Below are 24,765 nucleotides of genomic sequence, written 5' to 3'. Positions count from 1 at the left end.
AAACATTACCCCAGCAGCCACCAGCCACATGACTGACAGATGACATTCCCCAGCTCATCACTCCCAGTGTATGCCATTCATGTGGGACTGGGGGAATAACCAGATCCCAACATAGCATTACAGACTGCAGTGGGGTGGAAGGGACCTTTCAAGGTCATATAGTCCAACACCCCTATCATGGCAGAGACACCTGCCACTTGCTCAGAGCCCTGTCCAACCTGGCTTTGAACGCTTCCAGGGATGGGACAGCCACAGCTTCTTTGGGCAACCTCTGCCAGGGCCTTTCCCCTCTCATAGGGAAAAACTTCTTCCCAATATCCCATGTAACCCTGCCCTCTGGCAGTGGGAAGCCATTCCCCCTTGTTCTGTCACTGCAGGCCCCTGTCCAAGGTCCCTGTCCAGCTCTCTGGAGCCACCCTGGGCCCTGGGCCGGGCTCTGCGGCGCAGCACTCGGGGAGCCGCCGGCTCCCTGATGCCAGAGCGCTCCCGCCGGGGGCTGCGGAGGCCGGGCCTTGGCGGCGGGGGTGGAGCCCAAACGCGCTGGAGCCCCGCCCTCCGCCTGGCCCCGCCCCGCCCCGCCGCCCGCAGCCGCCGCGGCCCCGCGTCCGCTCGTGTCCGTGTCCGTGTCCGTGTCCGTGGACGTGGACGTGGACGATGGTGGCGGCCCGGGGCGCTGCCGCCCGCCGCGGAGCGGTGCTGCTGCTGCTCACCGCCCTCGGATCCTTCCGTCTGCGCCTCGCCCGTGCCGGTGAGTGCCTCCTCGTTCCCCCCACTCCCGTCTCCGTGTCCTCTCCCTTCCCCCGCGGATGCTCATGTCCTCTCCTACGACGAACCCTGGTGCAGTTGCTCCCCTTCTTCTCCCTCATTATCCCCATCCCCACCAGGGATCAGCATCCGTGGGTGTTCGTGTTCTTGGGTGGAGCAAGATAGGAGGTGCCCCCGTCACAAAGCCCCACGGGGGTTTCTCCCACCCCGCAGCGCTCCCCGGGGACGGGCAGCGCCTCCCCGTCACTCTCCTGCCCGCTGCTGCAGGCAGGGGCCTGGCAGCGGGTGGTAGCGCCGCAGGGCCGGTCCCCAGCAGCTGTTTGAGGGGGCTGGAGGGACCCACAGATGTGGATCCTGGAGTGGGGAAGGAGCACGTAGTCATGAGAGCGGCCTCATGAAGCACCTTTATTGGTAGGAAAAAATTAAAACAACATCAAAAACCACAAAGAAAAAAATAAGGGCGCTGCAGTGACCGAGCCATCCCGGGGAGCCTCCGGGGGCTGCGCTGGAGGGAGCCCTGTTTGCCCAGCTGTCTTATTGCCCCGGGAGCAGCCGCAGCACCGCCCCGGTACACCAGTGACGGTGACATTTCTGCTCTCCGCCGTGGCAGAAGGAATGGGTGGCCTTCGCGCCTTCCCGTGCAACACCGCCCTAAGCTGCCCTGCTGTCTGCCTAAGGGTTGTTTCGGGGCGTTCAGGTTTGATGTGTTTGAGTTTCAGGGTCTGGGTTAGGACATTTCCCCTCCTGGGGCGTCTGGCACTGGACATGCTCCGTGTCCTCTTGCGCTGTGCCCACTGCTGGGGCGCGCAGAGCTGTGATGGGCACAAACAGCGGCCCCAAAACCCCGGCCAGCCCCAGGCCCCGTTGCTGCCTGCGGGGAAGGCTGTGGCTGCCCGCCCCGGGGAGGTGCCGTGTTCCTGCCTAGGTACGGCCTGTCTCGGGCAGGTGCTTTCCGCCTGGCTGGCGCAGGAGCCGGGAAGGGCCTCCTGGCTCCCAGCATTGTTTGCGAATCCGATATTGTTTCCCTTCTCGGGCTCCCGGCAGGGCAGACGCCGGGCCGGCGGACGCCGGGCAGGCAGCCTGCTGTCACCGGGGGCCGGGTGGCCTCTCCGTGCTTCTGAGGGACGGCGGGAAGCTGCAATATCAAAACGTCTGTGTGTTTCCACGTCGGAGGGTTGGAGGCAGAGGTGGGGATGCTCCTGCGCTCCCTCTCTTTCCACGAGCCAAGGCTGGGGTAGCCCAGCCAGAGGTATTCCTAACACAGGCTGAGATGAGAGGAAGGAGATCCAGGCTCGGATGAGCCACCAGTGATCCAGCATAATCTCTGCTGCTCCTGAATTTAGGGGTTAGTGTGGGATCATCTGGCCTGGCAGTGCTGGTTGGGCTGGGTCACTTGAGGGGCTGCTGGGGTGATTGTGCCCAGGTGCTGTCAGGGAGTGGTGACAATTTCCCCTTTCCTTCCCCTCCCTTCCCAGCACTAGGAGGATGCTGGAGATGAGGTGAGCATGAGGGGCCTGGCACCACATCAGCAGCCTGTTCCAGTGCTGAGATATTGCATGCTCTTGGCAGATGTGGGATTGGATTTTCAGCTCAACCTCTTTTCCCTGAGAGAAGCTAGGGATGGTGTCTTTGCGCTGTTCCCGACAGCAGCATCCCATTGCCAGGAGTTTGAGGTTGTATGGCATGTGGCAGTGGGGAGCTCCAGGTAGGTTTCTCCTGGGGATGGCGGAAGAAAATATCCCTGGGGTGCTGGGCAGGCAAAGGAGTCTCTGTCCCAGCCCTACCACCTTTCTCTGAGTGCACTGGGGCACAGGAAGCATTGGCTGTTTCTTCTCACTTTATAATTGCCTTTCCTGGGCAGATGGGGCCAAGCTTGGCTTTCTCTGGGGGTGACTGCAAGGTGGAGGTGGCAAGCCCAGGAGCAGCTTCTGTTCTGTGGTATGCTGGTGAAACTGGCTCCTGGCAAGGAGGGAGCCAGGGAAAAGGTCCTGCACTACCATACCCATGTCCTCCTGCCTCTGCAGCTCCATCAAAGCTTCTTCAGAAAGCTTCAGGGGGTTGGCATCTCCTTCTCCTCCTCCTCCTCCTCCTCACTTTCCTTGGCTGGCGCTGCGACCCAGAGCCCCTGCAGCAGATGCCATCTCCCGGGATGCAGCTGCACGTGGCTCAGTAACATCCTCATCTTGCTGTGAGCCTGATCCAAGCTGGAGGAAGGGCAGCAGTGCTTTGGAGGTGCTGCAGGTGGTTTAGGTTCGCTTGCTACTCCTCAGCTGGGCTTTTTTCTCCCACGTGTCTCTATGCATCACACCAGGCTTTGGGCAGAGGGCCTGCCTTGCTTCGTTTTCTGGCTTCATTTCCTGGAACATGAGTGACAGCCATATTTCTCCCCGCTTCTTGAGTAACTAGATTGCCAAATTTCATCTATTATTATCCTTGTTATTATTGTAAACAAAAAACCCAGTTTTCCAAATGGGATGACAGGCTAGAACCCCATTTTTTAATAATCCTGAACCCCACTGCCACAGCCATCAGTCCACATCCCAGACATCTGGAGAAGATACTCAGCAAAATCTGAATTTTGTTTCCAGTCCAAGTGACCCATTTGGCCATGTTTGACCTGCTGGCTCTGCACTGCTGCTCCTCCTCATGCCGCTCTGCAGGGACGTGGGTGGGAGCACAGATGCTGGTGTTGATACTGGCTGCCCCTGCTCTGCAGTGATGCAGGTACTGCTCAAACTTCCCAGCTGGGCATGGCTAGGCAGGAGCCATCCCCTGGGAAGTTCCCAGGCTCAGCCTGTGGTGGGACTGTCCATCTCTTAGCTTTTCCTCCTTGCCTGCTTGTCCATCGCTGCACTGGGAACAGGCTTGGGACACAGTGGGTGCAGTAGCCCCAGGGACCCCCATGCTGACCCCTGAAGCTGCTGCAGCTCCAAGCCACTCTTGGGAGCAAGACATTGGGACTGGTGCTGCACCTGTGGTGCTTGCAGGGGCCTGGCTGCCTTGCCAAGTGAAGGGAGTGATCTCAGCCCTGCAGCATTCTCTGATTTGGTCTGTAGGTAGCAGCCCCAGTTTTTTCTTGAGGCACAGGAAAGGTTGTCTGGGTCCCCCTTGGGAGTGGTGGCGGTGGTGGGCAGTGATCCCATTCAGTCACTCCATCCTTTCAAGCCTCCTGTGGTGGGGGGTCCTCTGCTACACTGGTGCAGACCAGATGTTTCTCCAGGCAGCAGCTAGGGTGCTGCCTATGTAGTTTTATTCTTGGAAATAATGTCTCCACCTTGTTATCTGGGGTTACTTGTGCTCAGCTGGTTCTCCCTGTGGGAAAGGAGCCCTTGTGGGCATGAGGTGTGGAGGAGCTGGGATGTGCAGCACAGGCATCCCACAGGGCTCCAAGGAGCTGGTACCCATGCCAGGGACATGGGCAGGGCTCCGTCTGCAGGCCTGAGGAGGGGAAATGGGTGAAAAGATGTCTGATAATTCCAATTACAGAATCAGCATCAAGGAAGAGTTTATGGAAGAGACAGGGTGAAAATCCCTCATCCCTTTTGCTGTAGCTTTGTGGGGACTCACAAATCCATGTGCACCCCAGCAATACCCTGGGGATGCTGATGCGTGGGGAGCTGGAGCTCAGGGTGGGGAGACTGGGATTCTGGAGCCAGGGGCCTGCTTGCACTGTGCAGGGTCAGGTCCTTTGGATCTGCAATTTCCTGGCAGCTCTGGAGACTGTTCCCCCACCCCAGGGATCCCTCAGTTCTCAGAGAGCCTGAGTCTTCCCACAGCTCAGGGGAAGGTGCATCAATGTTTGCCTGAAATGTCTCTTCTGGGCCATGGGGGTATTAAGGGAGGTAATCGGCTTAGCCCTGCCGGGTGCTTCCGGGGGGGCACAGCATCAGGGGGTGACAGTGTGGTCAGGGCACTGGGGACACGGAGGTTGGTGGTAGATGCTGGAGACTAGAGGAGTGATGGGGGCTATCAGGGGTGACAGTGTGGCAGGGGGAACAGAAGGGGTCACGGGATGGACAGTGTGCTGAGGACAGGAGAGGTGTGGCGATGCTGGAGACAGGAGGGGTGATAGCACAGTGGGGACTCTAGGAACGAGAAAGTTAATGGGTGCTGCTGCAGACAAGAGCGATGGGCATGTTGTGAACAGGATGGATGGTTTGGTGCCCAGGGACAAGAGGGCTGATGGGATGGCCTCTCCCCATGTGCAAGGTGCTGGGTCCCTGGGCACAGGGTACAGAAGCTGCCATCAGTTCCACCCCTGCATTAAATCCATAAACACTATGCCCTGGTGCTTGGGCCCCACCAAGAGCTCTGGGTCTGGTCCCCAAGGGGGGTAGTGGCTCCCCTGGGCCGGCTGGTCCCAAAACACTTGGGCCTGACCCCAATGCCACTGCCAGCACTGAGGTATCTCTCTCCTGTGCCTAGGCATAACCCAGCACTGCTGCTGCTCCAAATGGCAGCTGCAGGCCTGTAATTAGCCACTTTGTGAGCTAACGAGAATTGCAACAGGAAGAAACTGGCCGTTAAGTGCCTGGAGTGATATTTGAATTGGTGGAAGGAAGCGCAGCCAGAGCAGGTCCTGGTCCCTGCCTTATCGTGCCCTGGAGCACCATGGGCTGCAACCGCCCATGTTAACCCATGCACACTGTGGCACATGCTGGGGTACTACTTCCTGCACAGATAGAGGATGGCAAAGCTTTTGAGAGGTATTCCCTGTTTGAGTGGGAACCCATTGCACTAGGTGGGTGACATGAGAAGTGACATGTCAGTTGAGTGCTGTCAGGGACCCTGACTCATCATGATACAGGGGTTCCCTGGGCTCCTGGCCTCTGTTCCGTTCCTACAGAAAGGAGATTGTGGTGGGGTTGGAGACAGGAGGTGTGGAAGGTGCAGGTCTCCAGTGCACCCATAGCACCCATGGCTGCTCTTGTAGGCAAGGAGCTGCTCTGCCTTGGGGACTTCATCATCTCGCACCTGTCAGAGGGAGTGAGAGGGCCCTAAATCAGAAGAGAGGGCAGCCTGGTGAGCTGCTGTAATGTGACCAATCCTGCAGCAATCATTCCTGGCTTCCTGGCTAGGAAGGAGAGGGTTTCCCTGAGCTGACTCTTCCTATGCAGCATATACCCCAAAATCTCTGGGTCCAGCTCTTTTGGCACCATCTGCAGCCCTTTATCAAGAGCCCTTGGATGCTGCATGCACCAGCACCCCTAGGATGCAGCTGTGCATCCCATGGACACCCAGTTTCTCTGTTGATGGGGCCTCTCAGTTGCTGGGTTCTACTCCATGGGACACAATGGCCCTGCAGGTCTTTATCACTGGTGGTGGCTGAATCAGTGCAGGCATACCTGTGGGTGCAGCCACAGCAGGGTGGATGCTGCAACCCCCACATTTCTCCCTGCCTCTGCTCTTGCATATCCACCAGCATGGAGGGTGCCCACCTGGAGTCCCCTTGATAGCCCTTGTTCCAAAGGCTGTTGTTCCAAAGACTCTTCTTCGAATGGCTGTTCCAACAGCTATAAAGGTTGGCCCCTATTGCTCCAGCACTCGTGGGTGAGGAGCTATGTCCCCAGGCATCTGTTTCAGGGTCATGGGCTGGTGGGAGTACCAGGGCTGGTGCCAGGCAATGACTAGACAAAGGGAGCTGGACAGACAGAATCCCCACCTTGAACAATGCTCCACCTGGAACAGCAGCTCCACTCTGAGCTGCTGGAGGCATCAGCAAAATTTTGCTCTTTCCCAAAGGCTACAGGATGTCTCTGGTGGTGGTGTGGGATGCTTTGGCTTTGCTAAAGAGCATCTTGGCCCTAGCAGGTGCAGTGGTACTGCTGCTCCAGATGGATATTTCCAGCCCAGTGGTGAGAGTGCATGGGAGCCTGTGTCTGCTTTCACATGACTGAGCTATAGTGGCCCCCGGCCTGGCAGCTCCTTGGGTGCTGAGCTGTGGGGTGGGCTGCCCTCTCCCACCTCCCTGCCATCACACAGAGAGAGTTAACCCAGGGCTGTGGCTCTGCTGTGGCTCGGTGGGCAAGTGTGTACCTGTGGGGTGCTCTCCTGCTCCTGGGTCAGTGCCCAGGAATGCCCTTAGGAGAGAGCTGGACCCCACTCCCTTCCTTCCAGACTGCTCAGTGTTTCAGGTGGTGTGCTTGCTGTGCACCACAGCCCTGGCCACCACCTGCTTCACTTGTGATGTGGTGCAAAACTTGCCCAATAAGAAGGGAATTAAAGAACCCAACCCCAGCCCCAGCAGGCTCAGTGCATGTGCAAAGTTCATTGGTATTTACTTGAGAAAAACCTGATAAACAAGTCTCCAAGTGGGTGGTTCAGGCTGCAAAGAGCAGCCAGATGCATTGGGATGAGGTGGCACATTGGTGGCAGCCTGGGGTCCCCAGCGTAGGTGTGCAGGCAGCGAAGCAAAGCCAGCACCAGGTTTGGGTGGGTAGGCCTGGGGAAATGGCATATGGCACCTGGTTTGCCTTTGGATTTTTTTATTATTTCTTCTCTTCCTGAATATCTGAAGCCACTTGTGGCTGGAGACCCCCTGGCACAGCAGGGACACAGGGTGGGATGCAGTTGTGCACATCCTGGGTGTGGCAGCCTCTGCAGGGCTGCAGTTGGGGCTGTCAGCATTCAGGGTTGTTGTGGCTGGGATACCCCTCGCTGGCTTGATGCCTCCCACACCAACCACAGGCAAGGAGAGCAATGTTCTCTACTACCTCCTGGCTCTGTCCAGTCTCTGCTGGGGTCTGGATTTGTGGTTTGCTGGAGCGGTTTCAAACCATCCTGGTGCTATCTCCTGTTCCTATGGCCCTGCCAATCCAGCTGTTTTGTTTGCACAGCAGGCAGGCTGCTAGGGCAAGGAACAGGGATGTTTCTGGCCTAGTTAAGTCCTTTGAGTAGTGATACAAAATTCCATTCCCTCAGCCTGCTGGAAATTGCCTGGTTCTGCCCCAGCCTGGAATCACAGGAGCAACTTGGAATTTTGGGGTGCTTGTAGATGGGGTCTCCTCTAGAGCAGGGACAGACTCTGGAGGAACACTGATGTTTGGGAGGCAATGTGTTTGGGGATGCCGAGGGCTTGGCATCTCCCCACCTCTGCAGGAACCTGGCTCAGCTCCTCCTGGCCCTCCCTTTCCCCCTTGGCATTGAACGTGGAGCAGGACAAGGCTCTGGAAGCCCATCCTGATGGCCTCAGGGCTGCACCATGGGTGCCCACCACACTGTCTGTGCTGCCTAGCCCAGGGCTCTGGGTTGGTGGCCCCAAAGCAGCAGCAGCTAGGTGAGGATGGGGGTGGGAGGTGGGAGTGGGGGGAGTCGTGAGGATGAGGCCTTTTTCCATTCTTCCTGGGGGTGGGGCTGTGTCTGGTGGGACTGTCCCATCAGTGGGACTGTCTCCTCGGTGGGAGCAGGGTGCAGTAGAGGTGTTTGCTGTGCAGGGATGGGGAATGCTCCCAGGGGTTCCCTACAGGTGTTCCCTGTCCCGAGTCTGTGGCACAAGGCTGCTGGCACTGTTTCTTGGCCATGACAGAAACTGTGCTGGAGATCATCTCTGCCAGCTGGGCCAGACTTCAGCACCCACCAGCCGAAGCTGGGAGTCAGGACACAAGCCTGGTGGCTTCAGGGATGGGAGCTGGTGACATGTTGCATCTGCCTGACCAAATCTGCTGAAGCACAAAGAAGCATTTCCAGCTGCTCCCTTACTGGTGGACTAGCATACACCGGTGCTGCTGCAGGATATGGGGTCAGACTGGTGGCTGTGGCTGTGCCACATGCTCTGTCCCCAGCGGTGACGTGATGTGACCAGCATCCCCCCAGTCCTGGTTTGTGGGGTCAGCGCTGCTCCACTGTCTCTGGGGGAGAGGGGGCTTGGCTGCTGCATTTTCAGGGGCAGGGGCAGGAGCACAGCAATGACATGAGCAGCTGCTGGCAGTGGCACAGGGACTGCCCCAGCAGCAGTGCCAGCTGTGTCCAGGAGTGGGCATTGCTCCAGGGGTTCAGCCCAGTCCCCATCCACCTGCTTCCTAGTGCAAGAGATAGCAGGGCAGGTGGATGCAGGCGGGTCAGGAAGCCCACCAAGTTGCGGCCACCAGTGGAGTGTCCATCCTGCAGTCACTCTGTGTGTCACTTGTGACTGGTGTGTGTCACCTCTGCTTGGTGTGTGTCACCCGTGGCTGGTGTGTACAGCATCCAGCCTGGCATTGCTACTGCAGCTGCTGGCAGTCACTACCGCTGACTCACTTCAGGAGCCACATCCCTGGGTGTGGGGCAGTGCAGGTGAGGTGCTGAGGGGGTACCTCAGCAACCCCTGCTCCTGCCTGCTGCAGAACAGCAGCACTGCCCCTGCCCAGGGAGGCTCTGGACAGGGGGAAGTGAGACCTCGAGGACTGAGGTCTGATGGGGGCATCATGCCAGCCTGCCTGCCTGATGCCTGCCCGCCAGCCTGCCCTGGGCCTGCTCCAGAGTCCTCCTTCAGAGCCAGGAGCACTTTACAGAGCTGCGAGGGAGCCACGGCCAGTGCCAGCTGGCAGTGGAAGTACTGGGAGGGCAGGCTGCAGGCAGGGCCCTCAGCAGTTCCCACATTATCTGGCTGGAGGAGGAGAATGAGGAAGAAGAGGAGAAGGAATGACCTTGGAGTGGAGCTGGCAGAGACCACACCACTGCAGGCCCGGCGGGGGCTGCCACCGCTGCTGGGGTTGTGTCATGGCCTTGCTATGGTCTTCCCTCAGCCTCAGCCAGCATGCAGGGGCCCAACGTGGGAGTGAGACCTGCACCCTGTTCCCCAGACACCCCGATATACCCCCTCAGTTGCCCATGTCCCACCAGGGGCCATGTCCTGCTGCCATAGAGGGGCCAGACCCAGTGGTCCTGGGCAGGCTGCTCTGTGCCCACGTGGCTGTGCAGCCAGAGCCCTGTGGGCTCAGCCCATGCCCAGTGGGCTCTGCCAGCTCCCACTGTTGGCACTGGGGCTGGCAGCTGAGAGGGAGGCTGGGTGTTGGTGTTGCCAGGACCTTAAACATTCACAGCAGTACTCGGTGCTAATTAATTATCCTCTTACGTTCACTTTTATCTCTCTATCTGCAGCAGTGACGCAGCGGGGGCAGTCCCTGCCTCCCTGGCCACACAAATGTCCTCCTTGGGTTTATTTTTGTTTCTTTTTCACCTGTATGTTTTGGCATGAGTATGGAAGAGCTGCTCCATCCAGTCTGAGACTGCCAGTGGCTCTATGCCCTGCCTGGGCACCGCCTGTCACAAGCACTCTGCTGAGTGCCACCCTGGATGCCTGGCACAGCTCTCCCCAGGGTGAGTCCTTGGGGATGGAGCTTTGTGCTCAGCTTTCCCCCATGGATAACACATCCAGAGGCCTTGCTGCTCACATGACTGTGTTTCCTCCTGGGCACAGGTCTGTTCCTGCTTACGTGTGTCCCCAGCTCATGCCCACCTGCTGTGTCTGTGCCAACTGCTGTGTCCGGTGCACCCGCTGGCCTTGGGCTGGGGTCCTGCCTGCAGGGAGTCACTCAGCTCCTCTGGCACCAGCAGCTCAGCCCAGGCTTGAGCTCGGTTTAAGGGGTTACCCCAGTTGTGCTGTTCTGGGCTCCCTGCCCACCTGCACAGGAGTTGAGCACCATGGCAGGGCAGTATCAGCAATTGGAGCATCCCCTTCCTCTGAACACCCCTGGCACATCTGGACAGCAGCATCCTGGCTGGGCTGTGTCTGATGCTGGCTGCACATTCCATATCATTCATTGCTTGCTCCTCTGGTCTGTACTGTCCTGCTGGCAGGGCCATGCAGGGGTAGGGTCCTTGCAGGACCCCAGCTGGACCCCAGCTTGGGTCCCTCTGCCCATCCCACTTGTGGCCAGGCCATGCTGGGCTGCACTGGTGCTAAGCAGGGACCGTGGTTGGGGTGGGGGGATCCCAGACTCCCCAGATTCAACAGCAGCCCTGCAGCTGCAGAGGCAAGACAGGGAGCTGCAGCAGGCATCCTGGCACTGTTAACAGGTGGGTGGCATGGTGGTGACATGGCTACAGCTGGGTGGAATTGGGACCCACATACTGTGCCAGCCCAAGTACTCTGCCTCAAGGTGAGTGTTCATGAGGGGGGTATCCATGGCCAAAGTGTTGGGGAACCCAACGTCTGCCTGCTCGAGCACTGGACTGGTGGCACCAGCCACAGGAATGTGTGAGTGTGCAAGGGTGGGGCAGCATTGGGGCAGTGTAGTTTGACATCACCACAGGGTGGCAGCAGTCAGGGCTGGATGTGCCCATGTGGCACCTGGGTGGTGGCACACTAACCCTAACCCTAACCCATCACCTAGCATGGCACTGAGGTGCCCACTCCCACCAGCAAAGGATTCTTACTGCTGGGCTTTGAGTTGGGCTCAGGGAGTAAAGCCCCTGTGGGCCCCCTCAATCCACAGGGTGCCCACGCAGTAATGCCAGCTCACCAGTCACTGGCTGGTGACACATGGGGAGCTCTGAATTGCAGCCGGTGACAGCTGGGCAAGCACAACTCATTCCTCAAACAGAGATAACAGCCTTCACTGGAATCCAGCCTGGGCTTTATGTACCCAATTGCTGGACTCTGGCTCGGGGCTCTGCACCCATCACTCATCACAAGGTGGCTCTGAGGCTCTTGTCGATGTCTGGCTCTGTTGGGGTGACCCACACTGGGGTGACTTCCTCCGCCAGTGATCAGCTTCTGGCAGCACCTGTTTTTTTGGGAGGAAGTGTTTCCATGAGCCTGTGGCACAGACAGGGGCCCCTACAGGTGTGTTCCCCACTGCCCCACGGGGCTGTAACATGTCCCCAGCCTGAAGCTGCACAGTGCCACGACCTCCTCCTGCCCTGTTTTTTAAAACAGAGTGGCCTTGAGAGTAACCCTGGGGAGGTGAAGCCAGGAGCCAAGTCCAATTTCTGTGCTTAGACATCTGATTATTTGCCCATTAAGCACTAATTGCCCCCTAGCCACATGGCCAAGCCCCACACTATCCCCAGGGAACAAACAGTCCAGCAAAAAACCCAGCTCCCATGGGCACAGTAGACACTTTCCCCCCCTCCGAGCGCACCCCCTCCAGGCAGCTGTGCCTGGTGTGGGGGTCAGCCAGCACTAAAATTGCAGTTGGTGCATCCTTGCCAGTGGCAGCCGAGGTGGGGAAGGTGATGACTTCCTCGTGGAGTGGAGTGGAGTGGAGTGGAGTGGAGTGGAGTGGAGTGGAAAGTTGCCTGGGCACAGGCTGGAGGTTCTTAGTAGCAGCTGCACCCTCCGGGGAGCAGTTTGATGGTGAAATATGGCCATGGAAAGGCAGGGGGTTGCATATCCCACTTGTGTGGCTTTGGGGTGATATCTTTCCTGCACCCTTGCTGGGGGAGCAGAACTGTCATGATTTCATGATTCATCCTCTGCCGGTTCTATCCTGTTTAGGACTCTCAGCTGTGTACTTGGTGCTGCCCCCATCAGTGCTGGAGTGCGCCGGGGCTGTGCCGGGTGTTGCCGTCACCCGCGGCAGGGACAGGCAGGTGGCCCGTGCATTGCTGGTGCCGGTGTGGGCAGCGAGGGCTAGCAGGGACTGCTCGGGGTGCGTGGGCAGGTGCTGGGAGCCTGTTCCTGCTATGATTCATTGCCAGCCTGGCCCTGCTCCCAGTGCAGCCCCACAGTCCTGCTCCCTGCCTGCTGCTGCCTGCGGGAATGCTGCGGGCGTGGTGAGGGACAAGGTGAGGGGCAGAGTAGGGCAGATATGTGCCACATCCTCAGCCAGCTATGCAACCCCATCCAGCTGTGGCCCCATCCAGCTCTTCCTCCCACGCACAGTTGTGCCCAGCCTGAGTGCTGGGTGCACTGAAGGGCACCTGATTCCACAGCGCCACCACTTGTGAGGGAAAGACACTCCAAGCTGCAGCAGGACCAGCAGTGTCACCATCAAAGCCGGGACCCCATTGTGCCCCAAACAGCCTCCTGCCACAGGTGGTACTGAGTGCTGGCCCTTTGTGTCACAGTTCCTGTCTGTCTCCAGCTCTGCACATGGTTTGCCACCATCACCTGGCCCAGGACTCAGCTTTGTGTAGGACATGGGGACCTTGTGCCTTGTGTTCCCCAGAGAGGTTCACTTCCTGGGATGAAGACCCAGCCATGATGGCACTGCCATGGCACAATGGGTTGGTGAGGCTGGACCTGGGGGACTCATGCCTGTATCCAGGGAGTGGCGTGAGATGCCCCATGAAACTGTGAATGAGGTTTGGGGTGCAGTTCAGTGCCAGGGAGGGCTGGCTCCCACTGCTTCCTGCAGGGAATCCTGAAGGGATGGGAGCCTAAGTCACAGCACTGTCACATCCCGCTGAGGCTTTGGGGGAGTTTGTGACTTTTGATTTAACAGTCACCACACCAGCAGCAGTCTGTGCTGGTTGGATTTCATCTCCCCATGCAGGGCAGGCAGCAGCAGGTGATCCTGGTGCTGCAGCACTCCCACATTGTGTCCCACAGGATGGTGGCACCCTGGGGCTGGGGACCCTTGGGGGGTATGGGCACTGCATGCATGCTCATCACTGCAACTGCCTTGTGAATGTCATGGAGTCACAGACTACCTCAAGTTGAAAGGGACCCATGAAGATCATCGAGTCCAACTCCTCGGTAATTAAGCTCGTGATTAATTCCAGGTGGTAATGGCCTTGTGGAGGCAAAGTGGGGCCTTGGGGCAGCTGTGGTGAAACCCATTGATAGCCGGGAGCTGCAGCAGGGCAGCCTGGGGCAGCTGGGTCCCACTCCAAAAAGCTGTGAACAGACCTAGGGGTGTGTTTGACCCCTCTCCTCCTCCTGAGCTGTTTTGTCCTGTCCCCACAGCAGCATCGTGTCCCCGGAGCCTGGACTGTGCCCTGCAGCGCCGGGAGTTCTGCCCGCCAGGCTCAGGTGCCTGTGGGCCCTGCCTGCCCCCATTCCAGGAGGACGACCACGGGCGCTGTGTCCAGAGGCAGCTCTCACCCAGTGGTAGGTGCACCCACCCTCTGCCCCTCTGCCTGCACACCTACCCTGCATCTCTGCAGCTCTGGGAGGTTCTGTGCCTCAGGACAGCCCCCCCACCCCAGCAGCACCCCATGCTCTTCCTTTTTTCCATGGCAGCTGTATCTCTGTGGGGACAGCTGCTCTTCTCCCTCCCACCCCACTCACCTCAGCTGAGGGGGTGGTTTTGGGCTGGCAAGCCCATCCTGCTCTACATGCATCCTGCTCTGGTGATTGGCCCCGTTAGCACTGTGGGGAGCCTAGGACCTCCAAGGACAGGAGTAGGACAGGCAGCTTCTGGGGATCTCCAGGATATTCATGGTGTGCCTGGCTCTTCCAGGGTTCAGGCTTTGCAGGAGCAGAAAAGCCATCTTCAGCACACAGAGCAGTGACTCATGCTGCCCATGGCCTCACCCATCCCAGGGTGCCAGTGGGATTTTAGTGCCTGATTCCCTTTGGTTTGAGATATTGGTCGGTGGTTCAGGACTGATGTTTCCTCCTTGGGTGATGCCCAGCATCCATGCTGGGAGGACTTGAGTCAGCTGTGACGGGAGGACCACTCCCTGGCTGCACACCAGGGCACCGAGGGCCGTACTGGGTGTTATTCCTGGCTCTGTCCCCAAGGGATCTAAGGGGCTGTGGCAGCCTGGGTGCAGCAGCCTATGGTCAGCCATCCCACTGCTACTGCAGTACTTGAAGGGTGCTCCCAGTGCAGCTTTGGCACCTGTGCCCCTGGTTCAGCTGCAAATACAGTGCTGGGAGCCAGTCATAGGCATATTTTAGCCTGACAGTCAACTCTTCATGCAGCTTGGAAAGCTGTGGCAGAGTTATTTTTGTGCCCCCTTATCATGGGCTCACCTCACAGGTAAGTTAAGACCATAATTATGGCTTCACACAATTATTTATTGCTATAAAGTGGAGTGGCCTCTGTGGCTGGGGAAGAGGCCAGGACTGGCCACACCCTCAGGCTGTTCCTGGTAGGTTCTGCTGGGGACTGCCTGGATGCAAGGTACTCTGGAGCACCTCTGAGTCACCTCCTGGTGCAGAACGTATTGGTATCTCCCCCAGCCCACCCTTCTCCACCTGCTCTTCACTCCCGCTGCCCCCAAAAGTCTCCTGCTAAGGGGTTCCCAACTCCTGGGGAGCTTCTAAAAACATGCAGGATGGACAAGCACTGGTCATTGAACCAGGGAAGCAGGTTCCCCTGCATCTGAACTCCATGCAGACATGGAGAGGTCCTCTGAGTTTTAGGGGATTGCTTTGTGTTGTTGAGCATGTTCAGGGTCTTGTTGGGGTGCAGTTGGAGATATCCTTCACCCATGGCTCTGCCCAGGTGGGCACATGGAAGATGTCAGAACCCAGCATGCCTTCAGTGCCATTCCTCCTAACAGGAGAATTACCCTGTAAATCAGAGGGGAGACCCCCAAAGCAAGACCCTTTGGCTGAAATGAGAGGGATGGCTGGGGGGATAAGAGGGATTGGCACAGGAATATGGTCTAGACTTGATGTTTGACAGCAGTCAGTGCCCCTGCCACGGGTTCTTCATTCACTGGCACTGAATGGCTTTAGCAGTTGTTTATAGTTCATTTTTTAATGTGGAGTCTTGAGAGCAAATTCCCCTCTCGCAAGGGCTGCACATGCGCTGGCATCTCCATAGCAACCCAGCTCCTTTCTGAAGGATGTGGCCACAGTTGCATCCTTATGCAGAGAGATGCAGGACCATGGTACCATCCTCTAAGGACCCACCATTGCAGGATGGTGACACCAAAGTCTCTCCCAGTCCTATCCTGTTGTCCCAAGCAATGCTGCTAGCTTGTGGCAGCAAAAGTGTGGGGCTGTGTTAAAAAAAAAAAAGGGGATCTCCTTCCAAATCCTTTGTTTTAGCATTCTGAGGATGGCCAGCTACTCTTGGCAGGGAGGCACCATTTATTTTTCAATGGGGGCTTTCTTTCTCATCCTGCCTGTACCTTTATCTGGTAGCAGCACTGGAGAGGGCTGTGAGGATGAAGAGGGGCTGTGATAGCTGCATTTAGGGGGAGATGCAAAGCAAACAGGGGGCTGCTGTAGCCCAAGGATACCTTAGCCTTTGAAGGGGATACCCATGCAGCCCTTTTGCTATGTAGGCAGACCCTTTAAAGGGTTACACATCCTTGAACCACTTGTGACTGCTGGTGATGCCAATCCTGGGATCCTGCCACTGTGCCATCCCCACTGCTTCTGGCAGGAGCCAAGGATCCTCTCCCAAAAGCAGCTTTTTGAGGTGAAAAGCACCATTTGGGGTCTCAGGAGGGCATGTGAGTGTTCCTGCCATTATGTGTAGGTCTTTCGGCATACCTGGCACAGAGGTGAGATGGGATGTATGGAATCTGGGTACACTGCATCCCACAGCTGGCTGTCTGCACCTGGCTGCTACTGTCTTGCACAGGGCTCTGAGCTCCCCAAAATCCCATTCACTCCATGGTGCTGCATGTGTCTGTGCTGTGATGGGTTTGAGTGATGTGCTTTGAGATAGTTGGTCTTATCCTGCTTCTGCTTGACCAGCATGGAGCCCCACTGGGCTGCAGGAAGCACTTTGGGAAAAGGGGCCTCAGCTCACAGACATGGATGTTCCTCATTCCCTGCCTGCTGTGCTGCCAGCATCAAAGAGGACATCAGCCATCCTGGGCAGGACTATAGAAATTAGTGGATGTATAAGAATTTTGTGCCCTCGTGTGGACACTGTCAGTTACAGGTTTCCTCAGCCCAGGGAAGAAGCCTCATGTGTCTCTTCTTGGTCCCTGTTTCCCCAAACTGTCAGCGTAGGTGTGTGTCCCAAGGTTGAGCCCTGAGGAGAGGCCAGGGGCAGAGCAGAGGGACTGGGGGGCTGTGTGCCAGCCTGGCCATGACATCCTGCTGCAGCACTGGTGGCAACTACCATGAGGGGGCACCCACACCCTACACAAGCCCTGCCTGCACCCCTGAGTGCCCCTGTGCATGGCCTGAGTGCCCTGTCCCTATCCCGTCCATGCCTGGTGTGCCCTCCCTGGACACTGTTCCTCCCCCACATCTCTGCTCCTGCTCCTGGGGCAGTCAGGCAGGAACTGGGGCTCACCTCAGCCCCCTGTTCCCTGGAGCAGCTCAGGGCCAGCATCTCACACACCCACAGTGCCTGGCAGGACCCAGCCCTCAGTGCCCTCAAATGCGTGGTGGAAACTGTGGCATCACTGGGGGAGGTTTAGCTGCCACACAGAATGGGAGGTGGGCAGCTTTTAGCCACTTGAAGACAATGTGCTGATAAAGCTGGTTAGTGCAGGTAAGTGGCACAACCCAGGCCCTGCAGCAACACCGGAACCCCAAACCACTGCCTCAGTTTCCAATGTTCCACTTGACACACCCCCACAGGGTGGGAGACTGAGGGACCTGGCAGCTGCTCTGGCTGCTTTTTCAACTTTATTTTCCTTTTTCCAGCCACATCACATCCAACACCAGCACAGCCTGGTGGTGGCACACATGGGATGGACAGGGTTGTCCCCTATGGAGACAGACTTTTCCCAGAGTGCAGAGGTGAGCTAGAGCCAAATGTCCCCATCCCAGGCATTAGGATGTCCTCTGGCACAGGGCTATCCCAATCCTGGGCACAAGGACGTCCCCCTAAGGCACAGGGCTGTCACACTGGGTCCCATGCAACTCCCTTGCCCATTGGGAGACGTTGGCCCTGTGCTAGCACCTTGTCACCATGGCACTCACCTATTGGGCACAGCACTGGCACAGCCCCATCCTGGCGCTACTTGACCATGGCACTGCTCTGGGATGCAAATAACAGGGTGCAAAGAGCCAGGGAAACCCAGGGCTCTAGCTAAGGGTAGGAGGCTGGAGGCAGTTTGGGGACAGCAGGGCATGGAGGATGTAGGGACAGTGACTCTTGGTGCTTTTGTTTAAAGCAAGAGTGTCCCCCTTTTCAATTGTTTTTTGGCTCATGTGATTCTGAGTCATGGGGCAGCAAGGTGGCAGTTGTGCATGGCTCCAGAGGGAATCAGGGTTTATTTCCAAACACTGGATGTGAGGACAGATTCCAGAGGAGATGTAATTCTTATGACCTTGAATTATGTGCCAGTACCACCTTGCCTTAGTATGTCTGGATTTAGGCCCAAGGGCTTCTCTTAGGGGACAGTCTGAATATGGGCACAAGAAGCAGGGATAGGATGGGGATTGAGATGGGGACAGGGATGTCTACTGCCTTTGATGTTTGAGTTTAATCCTGTTAAAAGCAGTGGTGAGTGTCAGAGCTGGACTCTGCTTGATGAGCCTGAGAAGAGCGACTCCACTCTTGCTGCAATGCTGTCACCTCAGGCCAGAGTGGGAGTCCTGCCTGTGCCTGTTGCTGCAAGAGCCCCCTGAAGAGCAGATGTGTCTGGTGGCCACTGTGCTGGGACATGGGCTTGGACAGCCACCTGTGAGATGCTGCTGGGGCCAGCCCCTGGGGGTACATCCCTTGCTGAATGGGGCTCCCAAAGGAGCTGCATCCCACCAGGCACTGGGCAAGAACCAACCCCTCTACTGGAGCAAGGGCTCCCATGCTCTGCTGAACAACCAAGCTGAGCTCTGCTCTGGGGTGGCTCCAGCCACTCTGCTCTATAAAGGACCCTGATCTATTTTTGAGGTGAAAACCAGTGTTTGGGGTGTCCCCTGACTGTAACTGTGCTGAAGCTACCCCTCACCCCTGAGGCAGGAAGGCAGATGGGGAGTATCTGTCCTGGTCCAGCTCCCATCCTTCCTTCCTTGGAGCTGCTGTGTAACCCCAGGGGCAGGTGCTGCACACTGGGTGCTGGCACCCTGCCCTCTCTCACAGAGTCTGCAGGACCTGCTGCCTCTGGCATGAAGGCAGATACTGTTGCTCCTGATCCTCCAGAATTTGTGGGGTGAAGATCGCACTGAACGCAGCAAGGATACCCGTGGGTCTCGGGGCCCAGCTTTCAGAGAGCTGCATCTGAGGGGCCTCAGACTGAACTCCACCCGTGTTTGCTGGAGCTGGGACAGGAGCTCCTTCTTGGGGGTACTGGTCTCGCCCTGGGGGTGGGCACACACCTGCACCCCACAGTGCCCATCTCACACCTGTTCTCCCATAGGACGGACCTCTGTTCCCAGCTTGGAGGCAGAAATTGATTTTCTTGCGGATGTGCTGGCCCGGCAGGAGGCTCCTCGCCACCACCCACTACAGGATGGCAGACCCAGGAGTAAGTGCTCATCCCTGTTCCTAGCAGTTCCTTGCAGCCAGACCCTGCACCCCAGGCAGGTTTGCCTTCTGGAGCTGCCTGGACACCACTCACCACTGCTCTGTCTTCTCCTGCAGCCACCCTGGTGCCCAACAGTGGCAGACAGCGTGTGGCCAGTTGGCTGAGAGATGGGCATCTGCAGCAGGGTCCCGCCAGCACCATGGCAGCCACCACCCTCCCTACCACTGCCACTGTCCAGAAGTACCCGGTGGAGGCGTCCCCCATCCCTGAAAATGACAACATGGTGCTCGGTGAGACCCTGGGACTCAGAGGAAGAGGTTTCACATCCTCACCAGGGAAGCATGGGCTGGTGTCACCATGCTGCCAGCTCACCTGCTGTCCCTTGCTGTCCTCTCCACCTGGCAGGGCTGATCGTGGTGTGCACGGTGGCCGGGATCTCCGCGCTGATCGTGGCAGCCATCTGCTGGTACAGGTGAGCTGGGGCTGCGGACAGTCCCTCAGTGACCCTGTGCCCAGGGCAGTGTATCCCCATGCTTCCCAGGCATGAGGGGTTGCAAGAGAGGCAGTAGTCCTCCCAAGGAGCAGCATCAGCTGGCTGGAGCAGGAGGACAGTAGTGAGACACCTCTGTGCCAGATGCAGGCTCCTGGGAGCAGATGGCACCTGGTGTGGGCATCACTGTGGTACTGGGTGCTGACACTGCCAGCACGTTGGTGCCTTGTGCCCAGGCCCCATGGGATGGAGGTGGTTATGCCTGTCATGGTTGCCATCACAGGGAACAGGGCTGACCCTCCAAGGGTCACTGGCTCCTCAATGGAGTCGTCTGCTTCTATGGCTCCCCATATCCTCTAGGATGAACTAGAGAAGTCATTGTGCCTACAGTGGGCACTGGTGAGGCACCTCAAATCCTGGGTTCAGTTTTGGGTCCCTCATGGCAGGAAAGACATTGCAGGTCAGGAGCATGTCCAGAGAAGGGAATGGAGCTGGCGAAGGGTCTGGAGCACAAGTCTTATGAGGAGCAGCTGAGTGAGCTGGGAGGGCTCAGCCTGGAGAATGTCCCCCTGAGCCTGCCTATCATGCTCTGCACAACTCCCTGACAGGAGGGGGCAGCCAAGGGAGGGTCAGCTCTGCTCCCAGGGAACAAGGGACAGGATGAGAAGAAATGGCCTCAAGCTGTCTCAGGGGAGATTTAGGTTGGATATTAGGGAAGATTCATGTAAAGGGTGGTCGGGCATTAGGCTTCAGGAAGGACTGCCCAGGGAGGTGGTGGAGTCACCATCCCTGAAAGTGTTCAAAAAACATGTGGGTGTGGCACCTGGGGATGTGGTTTCGTTGTGGGCTTCGGCAGCGCTGGGTTAATGGTTGGGCTTGATCTTAGAAAACTTTTCCAAACTTTGTGATTCCCTGATTCCAATGCCCCTTCCTGGCAGGCTGCAGAAGGAGGTCAGGCTGGCACAGAAAGCAGACTATTCAGCCCAGCGAGTAGCCAGCCCCCTGCCCTATGACAAGATCTCGGTAAGGCGCCCATATCCCTCCCTGTGAGGTGTTTGGCACACGGGCCTCAGTGCTCTGCTGGAGGTATTCCCACATGGTGGAGGCCCTCCACCAGCCAGTCTGGGGCCCTCCACAGCCCAGTCTCCACAGCTTTTCCTGCTCTCTCCACAGCCTGGGGACAAGACGCTGGCTCAGAGTGCCCAAATGTACCACTATCAGCACCAAAAGCAGCAGATGCTCTCCCTGGAGAAGTAAGCAGCCTGGTAGCAGACAACGTGTCCTGCCATTAACTGGGATGGTCCTCATCATCCCACTGGGTTTCACCGCCTCTCTACATCTTCTTCCCACCAGGCATAAAGAGGAGCCCAAGCTGCCAGACTCAGCATCATCCGATGAGGAGAATGAGGATGGAGACTTCACCGTGTATGAGTGCCCTGGGCTGGCTCCGGTATGTGGGTGCAGGAGAGCCAGGGGTCCCTGTGCCTGTGGGGGTGTCCAATAAGTGCCTGGGACGTGCCCTTCAGTGTGAGGAGCCTTTTCCACATGTACTTCATCAAACTTAGAGGTGGTCCAACCTCTGCCCCTCTGTTGCCCCCATGTCCCTGGCCAGCTCCCACTGAAGCTCTCCAGTGGGCAGGAATGCATGTCCTGGCACAAGGATTTCCTTGGGAGCAGATAATTAGAGCAGCCCTTGGCCCACCTGACCCACCATCCCTCTGGCGACGGGGGCATGGTCACCGCTCCTAGGCACCGGGGCTGGGGGGACTCGTCCTTGTGCCCTCCCAACGTCTGGAGCGCAGTCATGCGACCCCTCACAGCCAGAGGGTGTTCTTGGCTAGCAGGGGACTTTGGGGACGGGCATAACAGCCCTGGCTACAAAGAGCACAAAGGGACGAAGAGGAGCCTTTTACATGGTAATAGCTGCGGAGCGCGGCCATCAGGGCCCAGATCGAGGGTCATCAGTGGGTCTTTACAGGCCCATTAAAGGGCACTTGATCGCAGGCAGGCAGTCTGGACAGGGCATCCCATTCCTGCCAGCCGTGCTGAGGGGCCCATCCTGGGGTCCCCAGCCTGATCAAGAAACTGTTCCTGCCAGCCAGGCTGGGATTGCTGTCCTGGGGTCCCCAGCCTAACTGTGGGGTCCCATCCCACCCAAGACCTTGAGTTTTACACATCACCCCACCTCATTCCCTCCTGCCAGGGAGGCAGCACCTTTCCAGGGTGACGGAAGTCCTGGTGTTTGTCATCCATTGCAGCCCACTTGGTAGCCCACTTCCCCTCCTCCCTGCCGGTCTGAGGTTGAGACCCAAACCCCTTGGGCTGGGGCAACTGAATCCCAACCTGCTTTCTGACCTCCCGCCTTTTCTTTCCCCCATCCCTCCCCCGCCACCACGGCAGACCGGAGAAATGGAAGTGAGAAACCCGCTGTTTGACGACTCCTCCCTACACCCCTCCAGCCCCAAGTCGCAGCAGTAACCGCCCCGTCTCCTGCGCTCCAGCTTGCTGCAGACTGGGCCCAGTGGGGTGGCCGTGCTGGAGGAGCACCCACAGCTGGGTCGAAGGACGCTGCCAGACTGTTCGACGCCTGCCCAATAAACACCCACTAACAGCTATGGGGGGGATCGCCCCCGTTTCCAGCGTCCTTGTCCTCTTTGCTGCTGTGATCGCGTCCCTGCATTGCCGTTTGCTCACAGCTCTCGTGGGCGCAGGGGGGCGGCTGCTTTGGCATAGAAATTGGTGGGGGACGGGGGGGGGGGGGGGCTGCAGCACTGTCCCCTGGCTGAAGCTACATAGCAGCTGGGAAGGAGCCAGAGAGAAGGTCAGAAAGCAGAAGAGAGCCAGGAGGGCTGGGCACGCTCATGCCTGGCATCAGGGCTGCCAGCCTGCCCAGAGCACCTCTGCCAGGGATGGAGCCTTTTCCTGGAGCAGGTGGCATCACTAAGGGCTTCAGTCCCCATTCTCCTCCGCCCCAGCCTGGGCAGCTCCTGGCAGCAGGATAGTGCTCCAGGAGCCAACAGCAGGAGCAGCTCAAGCAGGCACTGGCATCACTCCCCAGGCTGCTCCTTCAGATGCTGTCCTGTGTTCTGACCCCATTAAGAGTGCTGGGCTTCAGGACAGTCCCAGTGCTACTGTGGCCTGGGAGCCCACATCAGTCTGAGCGGGCAGAGGATGGGCTCTATCTTAACCCAGGCCTCAGCAGGGTAAAAGCTCAGAAAAAGTGTTCAAGGTTTTGTTCTTAAGCTTATGTGGCTGTGGGGGAGGAAGGAATAGGACTGGAGGGGGCTGGGGTGGCTTGAGAGGGGTAGCCAAGGCATGGGGGCTTTGCTGTGCTGCTTCAAACCCCACAGAGCCCATGCCGGGGCAGCATACCTGTGGAGCCTGACACTGTGCATTCTCTGAGCATCCCTCTGTGGCAGGTGACAGTCTCCACTGCTCCATCCCAGGCACCTCTTGGGCCCCAGACACTCCCTGCACCCCTACGTTGCCCACATCCAGCCTCACCAACATGTTCTTGCTTGGAGCCCAGTGCTGCTCCTCCAACCCTCCCAGGTACATAGGCCATGAACCCCTCCAGTGGAAGGTCCAGAACAGGGTTTGGGTTACTTTGCACAGATGTGGCTTCATGTCCAGACCCTGTTGTGGATTGTCACAGGCACAGGTCACCGGTTGTGCTCACTGGAGCCATTGCACACTCAGGCAGGCATGGGCAGGGCAGGCAGCAGTGGCAGAGATGTGCTGGTGAGTGGTGGTGGCATGGGACCGTCCCTGTCCCTGGCGGGGTGGCTGAGAGAGGCCATCACGGCACAGATTCTGTCCCCATGTCCTGCGCTCCCCCTCCCCTGGGCTGCTGCCACTCTTCCCACACCTCTCGTTGTTGTTGTATGAATTGTAGTTCTTTTAAAAGGAGATTTTATTAAACGACCATGTTTGAGACCCATGCGAGTGTGTGGTGTGGGGCCCGAGGCTTGGGGGGCTCCTCTCGACAGCAGGGTGGGACAAGGGGACAAGAAAGGAGGATGCTGTGGTCCCCAAACCTTCCCTAGGGAACAGTGAGCAGCCATTCTGCTTCTGCAGCTGGAATAGTGTTCAAATCCTTCCCAAGGGTTTTCCCAGGCACATAAAGAACCGGGGATAATTTTCTTGTCTTTCAGTATTTGCCAGGTTTCAGCAGGGAAAGGTCGGTGGGAGCCCCCGCACCCAGCCCTGCAGCACCCACCACCCACCCCCCCTCCGCCCCTTGCCCCCAGGGCCCTTAGCACCTCGGGGATGACAGATAAGGGCTATCGAGTCCCCGCATTGTGTGCAGCCCAGTTCCTTTGATCACGCCAGCCCCCCCATCAAGCTGATACCATCTCTCCAGGTTTCAGCAGCCGGAGGTGGGTGCTGACTCACCGCCAAAGCACCCACCCAGGATGCTCCTCTCATGGGAGTCTCCAGCTGCACCCCTGGGCAATGCACACCCCAAATAACCCGAGATGCCCCCAGGGCTCAGTCCTGGGAAAACCCAGCCTAGAACCCACTCCTCTCTGCCGAGGTCCCCAAATTTGTCCTTCCTTTGCTCCCACAATCCAGCAATCTCTCTTGGAGCACATCCAGACATTTTGGGAAGCTCTAGCTTAGAGTAAAATTTGACTGTTCTGCTGGGAAGACCCCCTTGCTCAAGGCATGGAGGCCACAGGAGCCCTGTGTGCCCTGGAAATCCCTGTCCCTACCACACATCCGGGCATGGAAGAGTCATTTGTCCAGGACCAAGGGCCCCTGATGCAGACATCCAAGGCCTTCAGCCCCCACCTCACTTCCCACAGCTGTAACACAATAGGGTGAACTTACTGGTGTGTTCAGGCACTGTGATGGTGTGGGTGACACTCACATTATAGCCCAGGGCCTTCATAATAAGGGGACAGAACTGGACCAAAACACCCTCTGTGATTTTCCCCAGGGCTAGGTGGGAAGCACTGACTCCATACTGTCCTCCTAGGCCAGCTGCAGCCCAGCAAGCTGTGCTGACAGGGACCAGATCAGCATTCCTCCAGGCATGGGGTTTCTGGAGATGAACCCCCTGTCCAGCCCTCCTTAGATGGTCCTGGAGTGGCCCCCCTCACCACAAGACCCTGGCCCACCACATGCAGGACTGCAGCCCCCCTTCGATGGGCACTCAGGGGTATCCAGCACAACCTCCCTAATGGCCCTTCAATCACGGGCTACAGAAAAGGGTGACCTGACCATGAATAAAACATCATACATGCTCATCCACTCTCTTAAAATCCCAAGCAGCTGGAGCCACACCAGCACACTCAGCAAAGGAA

At 58.0% G+C, this 24,765-nt stretch overlaps 1 protein-coding gene across 2 annotated transcripts; it reads left to right on the top strand.

Moving 5' to 3' along the window:
• The first annotated feature begins 574 nt into the window (after positions 1–574).
• NPDC1 (neural proliferation, differentiation and control 1) lies at positions 575–23,396 on the top strand. 2 transcript variants are annotated; one of them, XM_066563082.1, is made up of 9 exons: positions 575–748; positions 13,598–13,741; positions 18,859–18,966; positions 19,083–19,256; positions 19,372–19,438; positions 20,395–20,479; positions 20,630–20,709; positions 20,810–20,906; positions 21,857–23,396. In XM_066563082.1, the coding sequence occupies exons 1-9, from the start codon at positions 655–657 to the stop codon at positions 21,932–21,934; spliced, it is 927 nt and encodes a 308-aa protein (XP_066419179.1). In that variant the 5' UTR covers positions 575–654; the 3' UTR covers positions 21,935–23,396. The 2 variants fall into 2 exon arrangements, with proteins under 2 accessions (XP_066419179.1, XP_066419180.1); XM_066563083.1 differs by lacking the exon at positions 13,598–13,741.
• Positions 23,397–24,765: the final 1,369 nt, after the last annotated feature.

This window comes from Molothrus aeneus, chromosome 19 (genome assembly GCF_037042795.1).
Source record: "Molothrus aeneus isolate 106 chromosome 19, BPBGC_Maene_1.0, whole genome shotgun sequence".
Taxonomy (NCBI): domain Eukaryota; kingdom Metazoa; phylum Chordata; class Aves; order Passeriformes; family Icteridae; genus Molothrus; species Molothrus aeneus.
The sequence above is the reverse complement of the archived record's forward strand: the minus strand, read 5'-3'. Positions and strand labels throughout refer to the sequence as shown.